Source organism: Ptychodera flava, chromosome 13 (assembly GCF_041260155.1).
Source record: "Ptychodera flava strain L36383 chromosome 13, AS_Pfla_20210202, whole genome shotgun sequence".
Lineage (NCBI taxonomy): Eukaryota > Metazoa > Hemichordata > Enteropneusta > Ptychoderidae > Ptychodera > Ptychodera flava.
The window spans coordinates 25,942,025-25,966,032 of NC_091940.1; the positions used below are offsets into that span (position 1 = coordinate 25,942,025).

Genomic DNA, 24,008 nt, shown 5'->3' on the forward strand with positions numbered 1-24,008 from the left:
CGAAAATAAATATTTGTCCAAAGAAATTCAGTTATATGTTTAAGTCACCTACCTACAAGCTTAGCGCAAATACAAATGATAGAATCAAAACTCATACCATTCAAATATTATATTTGCTCAACCTTTACTCTGACTTTGTCTTGTTTCCTGTGTGTGCATTCGGGCTTGTTCTTTGTTTCTGCCTGCCTCCTTAATCAAGTTAGGTTTCTAGAAAGGCATACTGTTCCGTTCTTTGCTTGCTTATAGATTTGTTTTTGACATTTTGTATTCGGTTTTGTAATTTTTTTCAAATGTTTCTGTTAATCGCTACACCAGGAAAAGAACAAGAAGAATGAAGTTTGTGCTATTTATGCTGGTTGTTGCAGTTGGTACGCGCGAATCACATGGTCAGTATTTCTAAAGTTGTCTAAAATGTGTCAGGTTTCTCTCTGCAACCAGCAGTTGTTTTGCACCTCAAGGTAGATGTACTGATTTTGTATAAGAATTTTGGGGTGCATGCTTATGATTATTCATTTACTTTTTAAGTTCTTCTGCTATTTAAAGTAGCTGTAGTTGCAATGAGCTGTTTTGGCTCTTCTGGACGTGGTGGTACGACAGAAATGCAAGTAGGGCACTATTCATAATATTTTTTTCTTTTTCTGAATAAAGTAATATCTAATGAATTAAATACACGACAAATAAAAAAACAAAGTATTCGGTCAATATAAATAAAATCACGTAATTGAGTTATACAATTCAACATTAAGGTATAATTCGAAATACCCCACTCAATGATGCATTTGTACAAATTCATCCTTTTACTACATGGTATTTACGTTCATATTTATGTTTCTAAATATCATTCACTTAATGCCATTACATGGACAAGTAAATATGGTGGGAATCCTGATAAAATTAGTAGTCAGGATATACCAATTACTCGTTAGGTAGTGAATCACCAAGCAGGTTAAAGTGATATTGCTAAGTTTTGCTTGAATGCAGAATATGCAGATATGTTCTCTACGTAGTCCATCGAAGTATGCATACACTATTACTAATTTTCTTGTGTACAGAAATCAGGGGTTCTATCGCTTTCTTGCACTGGTCGTGTTACGCAAGCGCTGATCTTCAACGATCAAAGCAACTTGACTTAAAATGGCCATCTTCATTGATGTTTGTTCAATAACCGTACATCTGTTTTGTCATTCTATGGCACACCTTCACACGTTTCTATGATGTATACTTTTGAAGGATTGCTTTTGTTGTTAGATTAAATGATCGAACTCCCCCACTCCCTAAAAAAGCAAACCAACAAAAAACAGGAGGCGTACAAGTTCAAATAATTTCCTGTATCTAAACATCAACATGCCACAATGTCAGGCAGAAAGAATGTCGCAGTGGGTAAACCAGTCAGTGGAATAAGGCTACAACAAGATACACAGGACACCCTACCCTACCTCGTCGACCGGATACCAAACACATGTGCAGATTCAGGCCCACTGGTGACTCGACCTGCATTTCAGATTGATTTGGGAGGAGATCATCTAGTACAAGGAGTGAAACTAGTTTTCCCGAATGATTGTACACAGACTCTATCGAAGACGGGTTGTAAGTATTCTGTAAGAACACCACAATAGCTACTGAAATAGACAGCACAAACGTTATCACGTATTGAAACTAATTTGAAAGTTAACTTTACCAGCATATCATATGTAAATCACTTTGCCAGCTTTGACAACTTTGACAAATGTCATATTTATACAGAAATATGGTGCAAAGAAACACAACTAACCATCCCCCCAAAAAATATCACGATGTCGCTTTTGTAAAAAATTATCAGAATGATATGTATTTTCTTTAAAGGTGTATATGGTAACACGGTCATAAGGGTTAGTGGTGAGCAGAATAGCAAAGGTGAAGTATGTGTTAGAATACAGAATGACGTCTTTCAATCAAAAGGAGAATTACCTTTGGATTGTGAAGCCGGCGCTGTCATAGGCAGATATATAACGTTGATAAAAGAGGATTACACTTATTCACATCGTGCAATATACCTTTGTGAATTAGAGATATACGGACAAGGCAAGTAAGATGTAACTTTCTTTGTTTTTATGGTAATATCACTGCTCAACGTCTCCCTACGGGGTACATGGGGATACAGAAACAGAGAAGTGGCTCAAGGTCTTCAATGATAACACCGTCTACTTCTTGAACATGGATGTTACACATTGCCAGGTGTTGTCCTTTCTTCCCCCTTCTATATACAGTGGTTATTTACATGCAGTGGTTATTTACATGCAAGTAAAATATAAACTCATTTGTCATCCACTGTGCATATGGACAGCCTGCGTGATCAGACCGTCAAGCACTCCTATGTCAACATCTTTGTCATTTTATTGTTATGTTTATGATTTCTTGACTCATTGTCTCTAGGCGAAAGGTAACCACTGCAGGTATTACGCGATATAGGGACTGGACACAAATTACAGGGGGGTCGCCATATTTTGCGCAAGCATTTTTGAAGGGTCATAAAATGTTGTGTATGCCTATGGGGGAGGGTCACCTTTTTTATGCATCAAAGCTGAAATTGCATGTGCACGTATTGAAGAATATGGAATACTGAAAAAAGAAAAAATACCTCCTGGCACTTTCATTTTCTGCCATTTCCATTTTCGGCGCGCCCTTCGGGCGCAAGTTTAAGGGTATAATAAACAACGTATTGATGATCCAAGCAGCCACATTGATTTAAGTTGTCATGATTTCTACTTATCCAACTCCTCTATTGTGCATAACTGTCCCCTATTATGACTCTTTCAATAACAATTTGGGAGATCACTTATTTGATATCATTCTCCCATCGGCAATACATTGGGTATAGGTCAATGTCAAATGTTCATGTCGCTGTATGTACATTTTTTTTTATTTTTTGAGGACATTGACAGAATACAAACTATTCAGAATAGTGCAAAATGTCATCAATAACAACTGGAAGCTTCAGGTCGAACAACTTTTGAATAACAATTTAGGATCAGATAACCTATGAGTTATTTGTAGTTTCCTAATAGCCTACAATGTATAGTGAATCAACATTTCGATGAAATTCCAAAATGAAATTTCTTGCACAACCATGGACTTGAAACCACTCTAGTCTAATCATTAACATTAATACTAATAATTAAGTGTACATAAATGCACAGATTTACTTAGTTTTGTATTGGAAAAAAATATTCATAGTTTCATCATAGACTGCTATGCATAGTGAATCGACATTTCAGTGAAATTCCAAAATCAAATTTCTTGCACAACCATGGACTTGAAACCACTCTGGTCTAATCATGACCATTAATACTAATACTTAGGTGTACATAAATGCACAGATTTACTTAGTTTTGTATTGGAAAAAAATATAATAGTTTTGCCATAGACTGCCATGTCTAGTGAATCAACATTTTAGTGATATGCCAAAATGAAATTTCTTGCACAACCAAAGACTTCAAACCACTCTAGTCTAATCATTAACTTAATACTGATAATTAGGTGTACATAAATGCACAGATTTACCTAGTTTTGTATTGGAAAAAATATCCATAGTGTCATCATAGACTGCTATTCATAGTGAATCGACATTTCAGTGAAATTCCAAAATCAAATTTCTTGCACAACCATAGACTTGAAACCACTCTGGTCTAATCATGAACATTAATACTAATACTTAGGTGTACATAAATGCACAGATTTACTTAGTTTTGTATTGGAAAAAAATTATTCATAGTTTCTTCATAGACTGCCATGTATAGTAAAATCAACATTTCAGTGATATGCCAAAATGAAATTACTTGCACAACCACAGACTTGAAACCACTCTAGTCTAATCATGAACATTTATACTAATAATCTAGTGTACATAATAGACAGATTTGCCAAGTTTTGTATTTTAAAACAATTATTCTTAGTTTCATCATAGACTACAATGTATAATGGATGAACTTTTTATGCGAAATTCAAAAACAAAGGTCTTGTACACAGATGCACGCACCACCCTCTTCTAATCAAGTACAATTATGTCAATTATGCGCGCAGGGTCCGTATATGCACAAAGTGCATATTATTAATTGTGAAAGAATTTTTTTACAGTTTTGTCACAGAGTCCCATGTATAGTGGATCAACATTTTGAGTGAAATTCCAAAATCAAATATCTTAATTGTTCACATGTGCACTTGTAAACAACCGATGCTAATCAAGTATATTTATATAAGTTATTAAACATCTATAGATGAACAGATATTGCTAGTTTTATATTGGAAAATACACGTTCATAGTTTTCTTATGATTTGAAATTTTTGGACAAAGCGTTATATCAGCCACATTTTGCCTTCCTTTTGGGGAGAGGATTTCAAAAGTATAGCAAGTCAGAAGGGGGGTCTTGAACAGATTGCGGGTTTGTTTGGGGGTATTGAGTAACAGGGGAGGGTCATTTATTTTCCTGCACGGATAAGGGGGAGGGTCACTAATTTTTGTGCTTGAACTTTTGAAGGGTCACTATTTTTGATGCAGTGGTGTTTCGAAAAACACCGGCCCACCCCCCCTGTAATTTGTGTCCAGTCCCTAACATGAAACTTGACGTCAAAGATGAATGACCACTGTAACAGTATGTTTGTACGTTTTTCTCTCGGATGCAAACTGTAAACCTTAGGTACACCTAGTTACATCGAAAAGAATTTAGCGACCAAAGCAGCCCGACTATATGTGGCCATCTCTATTAAAGCAGACTCAATAACCCCTCCTAATAAAATCAAATTGAAAACAAGGCGTATATAGTGCAATTTTCTCCGTGATAATTCCGCACGACGAAAGTTCAATGAGGGGCAGTCACGCTGACACACACACTGACACACAACCTACACAAACTCAACGAAATACGATTAATACGTCGCGAAGACTACGGAAAAGTACGAATTCAAGCTTCATGCTGCAGTATTTGTTTAAAATTTACTTGTTTAAATGACATTTATTTTATGCAATTTCGCGGACAGTAAAACATGTTGGGATTCCGATCTTTGGAATTACCAATAACTCGTTAGGTGACGTATCACGTAGCATTCTGTAGTGATATCACTAACTTTTGTTGATGACTAAGATTTATTTATACTAAACTATGGTATTAAGGAGTGTATCTTATTTTCCCTATTGGTTTTGACTCACAATATTGAATTTTATTACTTTTCGGGCCAGCCTTGTCATTCTAGGCTGCATGTTCATATCTTTCTGTACCTTAACGATAATTTGTTCTTCACTCAGTAGCTTGGTCACCCCATCCTCAGCACTAGTTTACACGATCTCACCTACATAGGTCTAAACATTGTCAACATTCTCGGATTTCAGGCCGAAAGAATGTCGCATTGAATAAAAAAGTCACTGGGGTACGGCTACAACAAGATACACTTCACACCCTACCCTACCTCGTCGACGATATACCAAATACATGTGCAGATTCAGGTCCAGCGATGACTCGACCTGCATTCCAGATAGATTTGGGGCATGATCATCTTGTACAAGGAGTAAAACTGGGTTTTCCCAATGATTGTTCACAGACTGTAGCGCACTTTGGTTGTAAGTATTCCGTAAGAAGACCAAAATAATACCTGAAATTAACAGCACATACATTATCACGAATTGTAACAAGTTGTAAGTAACAATATGTAAATAACTTTATCTGCTGATAACTGTCATTTTAATACACAAATACGATGTGAATAAATGAAGCAAAGACAAGCTCGTTTTTGTACAAATTGATCGAAGTGTATAAATTATTTATTTTCTTTAAAGGTGGGTATCATGACACGGTTATCAGCGTTAGTGTTGAACAGAATAGTAATGGTGAAGTATGTGTTAGAATAAAAGATGACGTCTATGAACCAAAGGGAGAGTTAACTTTGGAGTGCAAAGCCGGCGCTGTAATAGGCAGATATGTAACGCTGACAAAGGAGATTGAATCATCTTTGCCTCGTGCAATTCACCTTTGCGAGTTAAAGGTTTACGGACAAGGCAAGTAAGATATAACTTTCTTTGTGTTTGTGATATATGTGCAAGTAAATGCAGAGTAATTTCCTCTCTGGCATGCAAACTCTAACCCTTATTAATATCGTCTATCAAATTTAACACTACCTACAATTGTAATATAATGGTATGTCCTTACCATATAAATGAGAGTGTGGGTTTCAATGATATTTTAGTTCTGACTGTCTGTCTGAAGACAGCAGGGTGCATAAAACTTAAGTAACAGATATGATTACTTTGCACTTGAAGTTACTTGTGTTATTATTTATAACGCTTATATAATTTATATAAAACTTTATAAATTTATAATAAAAAAGCTTATAACGCATATATATATATATATATATATATATATATATATATATATATATATAATATATATAATATTAATTATGTTTATATATGTATGTATATGTGGATATATATAAAGATGACAAGATGGATGTATGAATGCATGTATATACCGGTATGATATATGTATGGATGTACTTATGTGCTCCACAGACACACAACAGGAGTATATAATATCAATAGCGTACCAACAGCACTAAATAGAAAGTCTAGATTGATCCTGTGTTCTCTGGAGCGTCTTTTTACTTTAAATACGGGACGGTACAGATTTTTAGTTACACTATTTGGGATCAAGTCAGTGTTTACTTCAAGACTATTTGGGATTCACGTGACTTAATCTGGCGCGGGGTCTTTTATATCTGGAATGTAAGTGACGAGAAGATGCGCTGAAAACCTGCTGATTTGTAGACTTTTAATCGGTAAGAGGTAAACATGTATAAGTATGATTGAGAAGGACTAATGTGCTTTGACCCTACATCGAATTTTACCACTTTCGATGCTTGCTAGGTGCATTTTTGGCGATGGCAAAAAGTGTGTAAAAAAGGAGAGACATCCCTTGTGTATAGTTAGGCTGTATTGAATTTTGCAGCGCACGTGTATAGTTAGGCTGTATTGAATTTTTCAGCGCATACTTTGTTCTTTTCTGCAAATACTATCAACAACAACAACAACAACAACAACAACAACAACAAATTTACTGAGTCCAAATATATTTTTATTTTTCTTCATTTTTAAATATTTAATCATCACCATCATCATCATCATCATCCTCATCATCGGAGATCGAGGCCCCTATGGTTAGATACGATAAGAATCCCTCAAAACGGACGTTCGAACCTGGTCACAAGGTCATGTTCTTCTTCCGGTTCCTGGCAGACCACATCATGCCCGTTACTTTGGTACTTACCTAATTAATAGGAAATTAAGCGATTTTAACGACATCTTAATTACTCCTGACAGGCAAAAAAAAAAACCAAAACAAAGATAGTTATACTACATTAATATGCTTAAGTCATATTATGATATGGATAATGCCACAGTAACACAAACTGTCAGTGTAGTCAGTTCAAACCATTATGAAGGTAGTAATAGTGACAGTGACTCAAGTGAAAATACTCTAAATTTAAAGCTTAACAAACTCCAAAATTCAGAGATTCTTTAAAATCTTGGATCTAAGTTGGCACATCTCCGGCTTTCAAAACAACAACAACAACAACAACAACAACAACAACAACAACAACAACAATAACAACAACAGGTTAAGAACTGATTCACAAACAGGAACACTTGTTTTTTTTATCTTTTATTAAGGATACTCCATTGAAATTAACAGATTATTTGAAAGCAAACAACAGTACGTTTGACTTTTTTACATTAAATATTACATAACACTAATTATTTTACGCATTTCATCCAGATGTACAGATCCTGGTCTTAACTCTTTTTCGACTTTATATCTGAGAATCATTTCGTTCTTTAAATAACATTTACAGGGATTTTGGAATCTGTCACCCAATATTTGTGGATTGACCACTTGCCAAGCAAAATTAAGAGATTGACCACAAAAGATGCATCATTCGATCTGCTTTGACTCAAATCATAATTAAAAATTATTTCATCATTTGATAATTTCCCACAGTTTTGAAGGTAACCACTTAAAATTCTAGAAACGTTGTGCCAGAGATTCTTTGCTAAGGCACATTCAAGAAATCTGTGTTCTAAAGATTAAACACTACAGCAAAACTTGCAGCACATAGAATCTACTTTTTTCCAGTAAAAAGATATTGTTACAAAGTAGAAATCTATGGAGTAACTTCCACTGAACTCACGTAATTTAAACTCTTTCGTCATCTTGTTAACATTTTTTCAAATGACGACAGTGTTTTTGTCGCTGTTCAAATAAGCCACTTGTAGCAATGTATACCATTTTGTTAATTTATCAATATGAATAAAATTCTTCTTCGCAAAGAGTGAGTAAAAAACCTTCGAAGACAACTTAAAAATATGAAGGAAATTGAAATCTTTCCATACTCCATAATCTACATCTTCTGTTTCTGCTAATGACCTGTAGAAGACATTATACTTTTTAGACCATACACACAACACGTTCTTGTTTTTGACATTTTGACTGGCGCTGTACCATGCATTTAAGATGCTTACATAAAATTCTGGAATTTGTAATCTTACATTTCTTGGCAATACATTGCAGAACTGATTTTGCATGAGGAGATCGCTCGATCTATCCAACTCAAGATATGACCATTGTATTGCAGTCCAGGTACTGCCTCTATCAACAACAAGCCTTTTAACCCATGATGCATTGATAGCTTTGACCTGGTTACCCAAATTAACATGTTTTACTCCTCCTTTGGCATAATCTTTTTCTAAAATTTGATTTCTTATACGTCTTTTCTTCTTGATGAAATTGTCAATGAGATTATGCGTCTACTATCACTTGGTCATCGACAGAGAGTGGTACATCCTTGATGGTTAATTTTACCCAATCTTCATTTATTTCTCTACGAAATGGATTCTTACCCCACAACTCAACTGCCTTGCCTCTCAGAGTCAGACCATGTTGGAGAAGTATTGTTCTGTCAGCTTTGTCATTCAAGTAAATTCTCCATAGTCCTCTTATTCGCTGTAAACCTTCAAGACTGTTCATGGTTATAACTTCTGAAATGGCTGTTAAAATTTCTTCACCGGTTAACCATCTCTTGTTATCCCAAGGTATAACATCGGACTGTTTGAGAAAAACTGGTAAAACAGGAGGCTCACCGTCATTTCGTTTGTTGACATTCCATTCATTGGTCATCACCTGTGCATATGTAGCACGCTCAGTCGCCATTGCTGTCGCCATACTGACTTCTGAGTATTCGGAAAATGTAACAAAATCTCCACTTTCTTGAGTTTTATACACGATTTCAGCCTATCTTTCACTGCTTACTAACTTTGTTGGAGTATACCAGTACTTTTTGTTGTAGAAGTCTTCGCCTTTCGGTGCAAAAAATCCTAGAAACTCAGAGCGCTCTAAACAACTGCTTCCGTGGATCACAGATAGTGCGCCCTCCCTGCGATAACAGGAACACTTGTTTTGAGATGTTCCAACGAAGACAAAAATCAATTATCATGATGTTGATGCTTGTGAAACAATATCCGTACAGACTGAATTTAACGAAAGCAAAATATCACCAAAAGAAGTCAAATAACTGCTGAACAATGACTTTATGCAACCCATGTAATAGTAACTGAATTCACCATACATACCTGTGCCAAAACCTGATGGAAGCTATCATATGTGTACCGACAAAAACAAAGACAGACACTTTCCCAATACCTAGAATTGATGACTGTATCGATCGAGGGGAAAAGCCAAGCCTGTCATGTCACAGGCACAAACAGTAAATAATCAGCATCATTGAAACACATCTGTTTCTTTGGATCGCTTCAGAACACTGGTTAATTAAAGGTTTGTCTCCTGTCTTGTTCTGAGTGATTTATTGGTATGATTTGCATTGAATGAAGAGTTGGAGGCCACTCTGAAATTTTCATGGCCCCTCTGCTAATAAAGTGCAATTTTCACAGTGATCATTCCGCACATCGAAAGTTAAATTAAGGGCACACTAACACACAACCTAAACAAACTCAACGAAAACGGTTAATACATCACCAACTAGTGACAATTAAGAATTAAACCTTCACACGTAGTATTTATTTCAAATTTACTATGCTAAGCTCAAACACAATTTATTTTATGCAATATCATGGCCAAGAAAACGTATTAGGTATGCCGATCTCTGGATTTCCCAATACCTTGTTAGGTTGCGAATTACGTACAATTTAAGTGATATTACTAAGTTTTATGATACTGTGTATGTTCATCATGGAAGCATTAACATTGAAACACAGAACAGTTCTCTTCTTCCACTGTGAATTAGCAAAACATGTCTTCATCAGTGTCCACACTTGATCTGACAGAAAGATCCAAATGCAGGCATTTAAACAGCTGGAGGTGTGAACAAACTTGAGGTGTGAAAACGTTTCATTGTCACAGAAAATGTGTTAAGTGTGGAAATTGAGCTGTCCACTGACTTTCAGGATGTCACCATAGATGGGTGGGATCTCATATTTTCCAACATTGGCGTTGAGTGGTGGATTGTTTACATTAATGTACATGGCCTCTAATAATCTTCTTTTGTCCACGTGTTGTTCTTTATCAATGACTTTGACTGACAAAGAAGGAAATTCTGGAGGTTTGTGTTTACTTTCTGAAATATGCTGTCGGATAGCTGATTGATCTTTTTTCTTGTGTTCTTCAAAGCGTTCCCTAAGAGGTCTACTGGTCTCCCCTATGTAATAGGCATTGCACCCCGGTGTTGCACAATCTATTTGGTAGATGACGTCTTTCATGTTCTCTTTCTTATTCTTATCTTTGGGTTTGACCAGGATATCTCGAAGTGTGTTGCTGCTTTTGAAGTATGTCTGTATTCCTCTCTTTTGTAGTGTATTCCTGATTCTTTCACTGGTGCCTTCGATGTATGGTATTACGATGAAACCTTTGCTGTTACTGTGTTCCTGGTTGATGGTTCTTTGCTTGTCTTTGGTCGATTTGATGGTACTTGACCTTGATCTGGCCCATGTCGGAAAACCATTCTGTTGTAAAACATGGCTTATATGTTCAAATTCCTTCTTTTGTCTTCTTGATTTGTGCATACGTTTTCTGCCCTGTTAAACAGTGACCTTGGTACTTACAACTTTGCATTTAGTGCATGATTACTATTCCATTGTAGATATAGATCGGTATGTGTTGGCTTCCTGTACACTGTGGTCTTCACCTTCCCGTCAGTTAATTGAGTGACTTTGGTGTCCAAGAAAGGGATGCTTCCATCAGCTTCTGGTTGCTCCATGGTGAATTGTATGCAGCTATCTCTACTATTGATGTAATCATGGAACTCTTTTACTTTGTCCTTCCTGATTGCTGAGTTGGTATCATCAACATATCTGTACCACCAGAATGTGTTTGACAGCTGACAAGGGCAACGCCAAGGTTGTTATGGACGCTGAGGACTACAAAGGCAAAATCAATAAGATGCTAAGTGTCACAAGTACCTATGAGAAATGATGACACCCTTCAAAATACAACCACGATGTCAACTGCCAGTATCTGCAAACTTCTAGAATTCTGTCTCGACAACACGTTTTTCGTTTACAACAGCAACTTCTATCGTCAATGTCATGGTGCTGCAATGGGTTCACCGATATCGCCCATAGTCGCCAATCTCTACATGGAAATGTTTGTAAACGAGGCTCTTGCCAATATAAATACCGACCTGGCACCTCTCTGGTGGTACAGATATGTTGATGACACCAACACAGCAATAAGGGAGGACAAAGTAAAAGAGTTCCATGATTACATCAATAGTAGAGATAGCTGCATACAATTCACCATGGAGCAACCAGAAGCTGATGGAAGCATCCCTTTCTTGGACACCAAAGTCACCCCATTAATTGACGGGAAGGTGAAGACCACAGTGTACAGGAAGCCAACACATACCGATCTATATCTACAATGGAACAGTAATCATGCAAAGTTGTCAGTACCAAGGTCACTGTTTAACAGGGCAGAAAACGTATGCACAAATCAAGAAAACAGAAGGAAGGAATTTGAACATATAAGCCATGTTTTACAACAGAATGGTTTTCCGACATGGGCCAGATCAAGGTCAAGTACCATCAAATCGACCAAAGACAAGCAAATGACCATCAACCAGGAACACAGTAGGCCTAACAGCAAAGGTTTCATCGTGATACCATGCATCGAAGGCACCAGTGAAAGAATCAGGAATACACTACAAAAGAGAGGAATACAGACATACTTCAAAAGCAGCAACACACTTCGAGATATCCTGGTCAAACCCAAAGATAAGAATAAGAAAGAGAACATGAAAGACGTCATCTACCAAATAGATTGGTGCAACACCGGGGTGCAACGCATATTACATAGGGAAGACCAGCAGACCCCTTAGGAAACGATTTGAAGAACACAAGACAAAAATATCTATCAGCTATCCGACAGCATATTTCAGAAAGTAAACACAAACCTCCAGAATTGTCTTCTTTGTCAGTCAAAGTCATTGATAAAGAACAACACGTGGACAAAAGAAGATTATTAGAGGTCATGTACATTAATGTAAACAATCCACCACTCAACGCCAATGTTGGAAAATATGAGAGCCCACCCATCTATGGTGACATCCTGAGAGTCAGTGGACAGTTCAATTTCCATTTTCTGTGACAATGAAACGTTTTCACACCTCAAGTTTGTTCACACCTCCAGCTGTTTAAATGCCTGCATTTGGATCTTTCTGTCAGATCAAGTGTGGACACTGATGAAGGACAAGAGATTTGTTCGAAACATGTCTGTTTTGCTAATTCACAGTGGAAGAAGAGAACTGTTCTGTGTTTCAATTACTAAGTTTGGTTGATGTCTAAGATGTATTTGTGCTTTATAGTATTAAGGAATGTATCTACTATAATTGCTTATTTGTTTTGGTTAAGAAACTAATAAGAATCTTATCACTTTTGGGCCAGCCTTGTCATTCCAGGCTGCATGTTCATGTCGCTTTCTATACCTTTAAGGGGTAGTTACATGACCTGGGCGCACAATAGGGGGTTACTGACGACGCAGCCATTTGCATACACTGGGCGGGACGTTTTGAATTCTCATAGCATCACTTTGACATTGTGATAAATTTGAATAATCATGATGGACACTTTCGGGACATATACAAAGAGAGGTCAAATGGTTGTACAGGGAACACATTTTGAAACATATGCGTTCTCCGACAAAAGACAGAACAATTATTCAGTTTATTTTCGACTCAAGTTTAGTCGCTACATATTCACAGATATCATATGCAAGATTCAATGACAATGAACGCCTGAAACATGGCAAAATTATGGGATTCTGGGACCAAACACGGCACTTCCGATCAGTAGCGTTGCTTTTTTACATTTGCATAGATTTACGATAATCCGGCTTTTATAGGGGAAGTTCCTGTTTAAAGATGATTTGTTCTTCATTAGCTTGGTCAACTCGCCCTCCGTACTGGTTCACAAGAGCTTACCTACATATGTCTAAACATTGTCATCGTGCTACAATTTCAGGCCGACAGAATATCGCATTGGATAAAGCAGTCACTGGGATAGGGCTAGAACAAGGTACACTACACACCCTACCATACCTTGTCGACGGGATACCCAACACATGCGCAGATTCCGGTTCAAAGGTGACCCGACCTTCATTTCAGATTGATTTGGGACGAGATCATCTAGTGAAAGGAATAAAACTAGTTTTCCAAATGATTGTACACAGACTGTATCGGAGGTTGGTTGTAAGTATTCTGCAATACAGCACAATAACCACTGAAATAGACAGCACAAACATTATCGCGCACTGCAACACATTTGTAAGGTCTACAAACTCCACTCAGCATTCAGAACGCAAATGATTTATAAATATTAACTCAATTGATAAATTTTTTTAGTGTACGAATAAGATGTGAATAAAGGAAACAAAAAAAACCCACTACACTTTTGTAGTAATTGATCGAAGTGTATATGTATTTTCTTTAAAGGTGGATATAATGAAACGGTTATCTGTGTTAGTGACGAGCAGAACATTCATGATGAAGTATGTGTTAGAATACAGGATGACGTCTTCCAACCAAAAGGAGACTTAACTTTAGAGTGTAATGCTGGCGCCGTAATGGGCAGATATGTAACGCTGATAAAGGAGACTTCATCACCTCGTTCAATTTACCTTTGCGAGTTAAAGGTTTACCGACAAGGTTAGTAAGACACAACTTTCATTGTGTTTTGTTGTACAACTAGCAAATACAGAGTAACTTTTCTCTTGGACGCAAGCTCTTAACCTAAGATACCTACATACATCGCAAAGAAGTCCGAGTTTACATAGCCGCAATATCAAAGTTGGTTCAATAACCCTTGCTATTATAGTGTATTTTCATAGTGACAATTCGGCACAGCAAAAGTTAGATAATGGGCAGTTACACGTATATACACACTGACATACAACCAACACACACTCAATGCATACGTTTAATACGTCGCAGAACTATGGAAAGTCAATTCAACTTTAACGTTGTTCGTAATTGTTTCAAATTTACATGTTGAAATAACATTACTGTATGCAATTTTAACAAGACTTTTTTTTTATTTGGGTCATCAAAATAGTTTACAATCTCAATACTGGGAGGGTACATACATGTCTATTACAAAAACTGCAATGCAATGATAACAATGAATATCAGTCATGAAGTCTCAACGACGGCTGGGATTCCTATCTCTTGATATACCAAAAACTTGTCAGGTTACGAATCACGTAGCATTTCAAGTGATCACATTAAAACGTTGGTTTATGCCTAAGATAGGTTTATCTAATATTCCTTATTTTATCACTACTGGGAACAGTCTTACCATTCAAGGTGCATTTAATGTGTTTCTATACCTTTGCGTTATTTTGTTCGTCGTTAGCTTTGTCAACCCACCATCGATACCGGTTCACACGATCTCACCTACATATGTCTAAAACGTATCAAAATTCTACTATTTCAGATCAAACAAATGTGGCATTGAATAAACCAGTCACTGGGATAGGGCTAGAACAAGGCACACTGCACACCCTACCCTATCTCGTCGATGGCATACCAAACACATGTGCAGATTCAGGTCAAGCTGTGAACCGACCTTCATTTCAGATTGATTTGGGACGAGATCATCTAGTACAAGGAGTGAAACTAGTTTTCCCGAATAATTGTACACAGACTCTGTCGAAGGATGGATGTAAGTATTCTGTAAGAACAGCACAATAACCTCTGAAATAGACAGCACAAACATTATAACGCATTGCAACAAATTTGTCAGTTTTACAACTTCATTACGTACATAAGAATGTACTAAATAACTCTGTCAGCTGATAAATATTTTAATTCACAAACACGATGTGAAGAAGCGAAGAAAATATCTTCACTTTTGTTGAAATTAATCTTAGTGTATATGTATTTTCTTTTAAGGTGGGTACCAAGAAACGGTTATCAGTGTTATTGATGAGCAGAACAGTAATGATGAAGTGTGTGTTAGAATACAGGATGACGCCTTTCAACCCGAGAGAGAGTTAACTTTGGAATGCAATGCTGGTGCTCAAATAGGCAGATATATAACGCTGATGAAGGAGAATTCATCACCTCGTGCAATTTACCTTTGCGAGTTAAAGGTTTACGGACAAGGCAAGTAATGTAACTTTAACCTTATTTGTGTGTGTGGTATGTGCAAGTAAATAAAGAGTATTCTTAAGTTACACAATAGAAGACTAACCCTTGACATGTGCTTTTTATACAAAATAATTCATTCACATTATGATTCTCCAAATATTCTAAATCAAATCTGCTTTTATGCTCACAGTAGAAATTACGCAAGAAACCCTTTTTAAACCAGACTTGTGTTCTGTTAATTGCAGAAAATTCTCGACAGTGCCCAGATGCATGTCTGTTTTTAATGATATCTCTTTTAAATGTAATATAGATATTTTTTCTACGCTGTGTAGTTTTAAAACTATTTTATCCAGTCATTTTAACAGTTCTCCTTTTTGATTCGTGTATGTTTTTTTTCAATTTAATGTAACGTGTTACTTTTATGGTTGTCTTGTACATTTGTCTTGTGATGGTGTGACTTTTTTTGTTTCGCAGATCTGTTAGTGGGTTTGCCCGTTGATCTGTGTATCAAATAAAAAAAAATAAAATAAAAATAAAATAAATAAAGTATTTTTCTACATGACGCAAACTCTAAACTTAAGGTAACCGGCCTTTTGAAATTATATTACTAAGTTTGGTTAATGCTAAGAAAAGATAGATATATTTATGCTAAGATTAGATGAGATATATTTATGCTGTAAAGGATAAAGAAATATATCAAATATTACTTATAAATAAGAATTTCATCGATTGTAGCACTGCGTATATAGTGCATTTTCAACGGGTCCTATTAATTATTGCCTGTGACTGCCCGTACCTGTCCGAGAACTGCCCGAGGACCGCCCGAGGAAAAAGAAGGCTACATTTCGCCCATTTTAACACATAGCCCATAGGTTCAACTTATCGTTCGCCCAGTTAAAGCGATGAAATTCGTTTCTTCGCTTCGATAAAGTGTGTATGTGCGATGTATGATAGTGAGCATGCGTGCGTGAGTGCTTCACGAACTCTACAACGTGTTGAGCGGTCTCAGTCAGAAAAATGTAACAACTTAGCCGGCTATTGAACCACTCTTTTTGGAGTGGAGATTTAGCCGAGTGGTTCTGTCTGTGGCCTCTCAGCTAGGCGACTGATGCCGTATGTTGTGGGTTCGAATCCGATTGAAAACTAGCCGTATTTGATTATATCATGCCTGGCTAACCAAAAATATCATTGATTTGGCGTTCACATGATGTTTTTTCTTGCGGTTTTGGAACCCGGAAGACGCAGGATTATCGACAAGAAGTACCTGAAGTACGTCTACAGCTTGATTGAGATCATACCATTCAGTGCAAGGGGTGAAAGGCTCTCAAGCTGCTAGCGCGTGGCGAGAATATCGTACTACTCCTTGCACTGAATGGTGTGATCTCGCTATCAAGCTGGCGACGACGTCCTTCAATTCCGGCATTTAATAGATGAAGTCGGAGGGGGGACTTAAGGTGGAGGTGCTCGTGATGCAACGTATTTTGCTTAACCTCGTTTTTTGCAAAGATCCTTTCAATTTTAAGTACTTTGGCAACACGAGATAAAATATTGGTTGGGTTCACCTTTAAGCTTGTCAAACAGTAATAAATTAGGCGAGAAAGATGTGTAAACTTATGCGAAATTTATGCAAATCACTCGATTTCCTGGCTTCTCTTTTCTCCTGATTTCAAGATTTTCAAAGAATTTAACTCCACTCTGGCCGGGTCAAATTTTCTGATTTCCCATTATGTTATTTAAAATATTAAAATTATTATATTTTGGATAAGAAGCATTTTAATTTTGCCTATTATGACTTTAATTACTCGGTGTGAGTGTCAGTCGCTAAACCCCTGTCAATTTAAAATAAGAATAGATAATACAAAATAAGGTAATCGTTTTTTTCCTGATATACTCTGTTTCAAGTGAACTATCACATTTCAGAAAATTATTTTAAATTATGAATTTAAATCAGTTTTCATCATTATACCAAAATTGATGTTTTCATATAAAATGTAATCCGCCTTATCCTTCGAGTGAACTATTGCTACTGGACTAAAATTTAGATTCTCTGCTTTTTGAAAATATATAGACGAGGGGGTTGCTATTTATCTTTGATGAGAAATAATCCTTTGTAACAACTGTGTTGGGCTTGCGATCTGTTCGTCCGTGCATCCATGCGTCCGTCCTTCTGTCCATGGAGATATCTCATGCATGCCTAAGCAAGTTCCATTCAAACTTGGTACAAGGATAATGCTCCACGGCATACACAGTCATATCTATCGTTAAGGCTGTGGCTTGCATAATTAGTGCCAATGTGCATAATTAGTTATTAAAAAAGTTGTTTTCAGAAGACTACGTTTACGTTCATGAAACTTTGTGCAGATATTGTCACGTGGAGCTCTAATAGCACAAAAAGCAGTATTGTACCAATTAATTGATAATTTGCATATTAATTCATAATTCGGATGATATGTCAAGAAATACAGACTTGATAAGATGAAACTTGCTAACGATGATATACCGGTATCAGAGCTGTAAAAGCGAGTAAACATATACGCAGTATCATGTCAATTGATTGCAAATTTGCAAATTGATATATTTTCATAAAAAGGGTGATATGTCTACAAATACTGCAGCAAATTTGATGAAACTTTGCCCAGATATTGATCTGACAATGTTATGATAACAATCAAAGATATTCAGCACTATTATATCGTGAGAATTTGCAAATTCAAAAAAAAATTATTAATTAGTGTGCTGAGTCCAGATACATTGCATCAACTTTAGTGAAACGTTGTACAGATGTTGAGCTGACAGTGCTTTGCCAGCGTATTTTGCTCAAACTCGCTTTTTTGCAAAGATCCTTTCAATTTTAGTAATTTGGCACCACAAGATTAAAATATTAGTTGGGTTCACCTTCGAAGGATGAAGCCGGAAACATGAGGGGTAGAAAATAAAATACTATATTATGAGAGCTCTATGTGACCCAAAAATAATATACAAAGATGTTTAGTAGTATCGTTTCAATTGATTGATAATTTGCATATATAACGAAATTTCCTTATTAGAGTTCCATGTCCAGGAAAACTGCATCAAATGTTGTTTTCTTCAGTAGAGTTGTACTTCTACACAGGGAAAGAATTTTTGTAATTACTGATAAAAAGCTAATTATGGTAAGTCTCATCCGTAATAAACACAGGGATATTTTTGGTTCATTATAGCGAACTTGCTAAATGCATGGACGAAACGAAACGAAAGGAACGATACACGCCCTGTGATTGGCTAGAGGCTGCAACGTTCGTTCTTTTCGTATGCAATCCTTTGTTCTGATTGGCTGAACGAAAACGACGAAAGACTTTTCGTTCCTTTCGTTCACATTCTTTTTCTTGATTGGGTTAACGAAAGTGACGAAATATTTGCATAACCATTTTACTGATTGTCTGGAAAGAACGAACTATTGTCGTTCCTCAAAATGTTGGCGCCTCGCTCTTATTATATATTCACCATGTAATAACTCCCGTTTTTGAAATACAAGGACTAACAGTGAACGCATAGAACAGTTCATTCACCGTGACATCCATTCAACTCGTGTCATGAAAGTACAGTGGCCCCTCGCCAAGTCGCGCCTCAATAAGTCGCGGTTTCGGCTAATTCGTGGTTTACGTTATGGCTCCCATTGTTTTCTTTGCATGATTTACGAACTTGATTTACCAACGTGTTGCGGTGTGTAAAAGCATGAAAGTGGTCTCACAAATCCGCACGTCAATCATACAAATTGTCACTATCTACACCATAATATGGTGTCGCGGCCCCCTTTCAAGCATTGTGTAATTCGTGTAGCGCGTCAAACGAAGTGTCAACGTGTTTCGGTTAGTCTCAGTGGCCTCTGGAACCCGTGGTCAGTTTTATTCCTTGTATTTCAAAGACGGCGGAATTACATCATGGTGAATATATAATGAGAGCGAGGCGCCAGCATTTTGATTAACAACAGCTCGCCCTTCCATGCAGACAAAATGAATATGCAAATCTTTCGTCACTTTCGTTCAGCCAATCAAGAAAAAGAATGTGAACGAAAGGAGCGAAAACTCTTTCGTCGTTTTCGTTCATCCAATCAGAACAAAGGATTGCATACGAGAACGAACGTTGCAGCGTCTAGCCAATCACAGGGCGTGTATCGTTCCTTTCGTTTCGTTTCGTCCATGCATTTAGCAAGTTCGCTATTCTGACATTCTTTTTTTTTCATATTAAGAACCATAACTCAGATATGTCTGGATCAGTTTTTAGCAGAATAATTGAATTTTAACATTTCAAGAGCAAGTACATGACATACCTGATTCTGTCCAACTTGGTAAAAGGACGTAACCCTATGCCATTCATACTACTAACTACAACCCAAGGTGGGCACCGACCACCTACACGTTTTTGGTACCTTAATTTCGTTTTTATACGCATAATGTTGACTTCAATTCAGTTACCCCCCCCCCCCCCCGACAAATTTCCAATTTCAAGCAGGGACTATGTCATTGTCAATGAAATTATTAAATATATATGTATTTCAATATGTACATATTATGGATGAATAGACGAAATGACGGATCAGTCAATGGATTCGTGCATGCGTGCATGAATGAATGCATGAATGAATGAATGCGTGCAAAGATGAATGGATAAAAGGATGTATGGATTATTTTTGTATATGTATTTATCATACTGTAACGTATATGTAATAATGTCTTTCAGTCCCGGAATGCAAATTACCGACAGTCACAACTTTTACGTTCAAATATGTTCCCACACAGGTATTTAACAGCGACTGTGAAGAAAAACATGGAGGGACGATCTACGATGTGGTCCCAGCTTTCCTCTCCCCAATGGCTGTCCTGCAGAATGTGACCCGAATGGTATCTATCCCTGCTGTTCACCGGCTGGATGGTGTGGCGCAACAGCAGATCACTGCACATGCTGTTCTTGCATCGATTTTAGGAGTGAGTGTTCATGATAATTCACCATTTACTGCCTAATAATATAGATTTAGCTTGGATGATTCGGCACTAACGATTTAAGGTGGCTTGCTGGTATGAAAAAATGAAATCAGGATTTTTCTGAATCTTTGTACAGATGTCAAGCTGGGGTAGATATGTTAAATAGTAAAATAAAAAAATATGGTCCCCATGCAAATTTTGGAGATATGGCGCCCTCTATGTTGTCCCGCGAAAACATTTAGCTGAAATTGGTTAAAATGTTGTATTATTCGATTAACTAGTGTTATTGAATAATAAAACTGAAATAAAGTAAAAACAATTCGACAGATTTTATACAACACAAGTCCCCGTATTGTAATATATTAGTTTTGTGATCTACTTTTGAAAATATCAGAAAATATAGCAACGTTTCCATGAATAGTGCTTTTATAAAAAGAGCAAAGTTTGGCCAAATTTTGACATTTTCATTACAAATGTCATGATCTGAAATCTGCATTTTCTTTAAACTCTCATACATTAAGCCCAACAATATACAGATTTCGAATCAAACGAAAAAAATGGGGGTCACCACACAAATTTTTAAGATATTGGCATTTTTAATACAAAAATGCTACACTGAAGCGCCCTCTAGCGACAGATCCCTGTTTAGTTTAATATATTCGAAACTTTTTTAATAGGTATTAAATAAAGTTTAGTTCACTTAAATACTGCAAATAATCCCACATTTGTCACACTTAAAGCGGGCCTGTTACACAAAGTTTGCTATCTTGGTGTCAACTGTTTTGACAAACCAGATTTGAAAGTCGCATCTCAAAGTAATTGTATGCTATATCGCGACAAAAAGACCACTTCCGGAAAGAACGCTCGCAGAAAGAACGTTCTTACGCGTGCGCAGATACGATGCGCAGTACGAAAATTCGCGTTACCCGCAAGCTACGTTAAGTTGCAATGCGTTGAATGAATTTCCCGCAACAACTACATTTAAGCAAGTTATGTTAATTCTCTTTTTAAAAACTAAGATTTTCAATCCCTTTCCCCCTAAAATTTAAATATTATGTCTGTTTTCCTTTTTTCTTGATGGGCAACAGACGGCACATTAAAGTTCCATTAGCTGTATCTTCTGGCGATTTTTCCGTTAGTTTTGATTGAAATGATCACTGGCTCATGTTGAACAGGGGTACCTAAGAAATTGTAGTTTTGACAGTGAAACAGATGCCATGACTATGCACGCAGTTGAATAGCCTGTCAAATAACAGAGAATCGCATATTATTCGGAAACATTACGTGCCCTACAACTAAATAACATGTGATTTTACAACGAAAATTTCAATTTTTGTCCAGACAGAAATACAACTCTGTTGACACGCGGATTGCAACGTAGGCATTCTTCTGCACCTGCGCGAGCCATTTACAGCAATTTCAAAATAAATATTCCTTACTTATGCCCGGTACTTACGTCGTAGTCCATTGTCCGAGCACGTTGCGTAGCCAGATATCTGACAATCCACGACGCAATGTTGTTTTGATCCCGCAATAAACGTGAACTTGTACATCTCGCGTGATCGCGGCGTCACCATATCTGCGATTCTCCAGCACGCTGAGCATGCCAGACGTCAACAAACGAGCTCGGAAGGGCATCACGTTTAGCAGTTTTATGTGGCTATAACATCACTAATCTTGTTTGTTTCTTCGTAAAAAAACATTTTGCAACAAATATGAGCCTCCAACATGGAATTTTCCGAGGTAAAAAATGGTCAAAGTTACAAATAATGACCCTTTAGGTAAATAGAAGCGATGACAGTCCGTTGACCATCGTCGATGTGGTGGCAAATTCAGGAACAATCTCTAAACTATGACACAAATGTGATAATATTTTGATCACTTTCATTGTTCGTTCTCAGCTAGCTTCCTCTATAACGCACGCTGAAATCGAGTGATATTGTTCGGATGATCAATAATTATTCATCATATCATACCAGTATATTGGTGGCGCAAATACGGCGATCTATTGGTCGAGACGTGAAAAGAACCTTGGTATATTCGCGATATACCATGGCTGGCAAATATGCGAGCTCTCGGCAAGAGCAAAAATCCTGTTTTTGACGTTTCATGCCAGAATTATAACATGCTGTTATGATATAATAGCAATAAATCACACCCAGCGACGGTATACCACGAGATTTTGACCAGTCCACTCCATATATGCACTCGCTATCGCTCGTGCATATATGTCGTGGACTTAGTATACCATGGGTGTGCTGTATTGCTTAAATATACCCATAATAAAACACATACCGTCGAGTATACTGTTGGGTACACTTAAAACGTACAATTGTAATCATATAGCAGATAATTAACAGTCAAGCTGCACTTGTGTCTTTGCCTATGTCCCAAAAAGTTAGAAGTTGACATGCCTGAGCTGATTCCTTTCAAACTTGGCACAGGATAATGCGCTATGGTATTAAATACACATCTATCATTTTGAGTGAGGGAAGTATAATTAGTGATAATGCGCATAATCAGTGATTTTTAAACACTGAGTTCTGTTCTACGGGTGACTACACCAAATTCATGAAACTTTGGACAGGCACTTGTCCCATGGAGCTCCAATAGCGCAAAAAGACGTATGGCAGTATTGTATTAAGTAATTGCTAATTTGCATTAATGATGTTCATAATGCGGATGATATGTCGAGCAATACTGACTCAAATTAGATGAAACTTGCCGAAGACGTTGATATATAACATCTGCGATAGCATGCAAAGGTAATTGGCAGTATTTAGCACAATATTTAGCAAATTTGATGAACTTGCTAAAGATGCTGGTCATACAACGATGTGATAGTACGCAAATATATTCAGCACGATTATCCATTTAATTGCAAATTTGCATATTTTATGAATGTTCTTAGTTACTGCGCTAAGTCCAGTCACAATGCATCAACTTTGGTGAAACTGTGTACAGATGTTGAGCTAACAGTGCTGTAACAATGTACAAAGATGCTTGGCAGTATTATGTCAATTATTTGATAATTTGCATATTTCATGAAATTTCCTTATAAGTGTGCTATGTATAGAAATACTGCATCAAATGACATTCTGCAGATTTTGATCATACAAAGATTTAAAAGTCAAAAAAGCATTTAGCAGTAAAATAGCTATTTGTAGCAAGTCTATTCTATAATGAACGCGGGTGCATTGATGGTTACTACTGGCGTTCTGATTGTTCGAATCGAGAGCCATTACTCATACACGTCTGGAACAGTTCCTTGCCGATTGGTTGAATTTTAACATTTCAAGAGCAAGTACATGACATATCTAAGTCTGTCAAACTTGGTGAAATTATTTAACCATATGCATTTCATAC

The 24,008-nt window shown here is 36.8% G+C and overlaps 1 protein-coding gene across 1 annotated transcript in view; it reads left to right on the forward strand.

Annotated features, from left to right (window-relative positions):
* Window positions 1–321: 321 nt before the first annotated feature.
* LOC139148728 (uncharacterized) overlaps window positions 322–24,008 on the forward strand; it is a 32,752-nt gene continuing 9,065 nt past the window's right edge. Inside the window, exons 1-10 of the mRNA XM_070720200.1 lie at window positions 322–386; window positions 1,360–1,587; window positions 1,843–2,061; window positions 5,363–5,590; window positions 5,807–6,025; window positions 13,556–13,782; window positions 14,026–14,238; window positions 15,026–15,253; window positions 15,484–15,700; window positions 20,460–20,645. Of these exons, the coding sequence (XP_070576301.1) occupies window positions 332–386; window positions 1,360–1,587; window positions 1,843–2,061; window positions 5,363–5,590; window positions 5,807–6,025; window positions 13,556–13,782; window positions 14,026–14,130 (1,281 nt within the window). The 5' untranslated portion in view covers window positions 322–331 and the 3' untranslated portion in view covers window positions 14,131–14,238; window positions 15,026–15,253; window positions 15,484–15,700; window positions 20,460–20,645. The remainder of the gene's footprint in view (window positions 387–1,359; window positions 1,588–1,842; window positions 2,062–5,362; window positions 5,591–5,806; window positions 6,026–13,555; window positions 13,783–14,025; window positions 14,239–15,025; window positions 15,254–15,483; window positions 15,701–20,459; window positions 20,646–24,008) is intronic.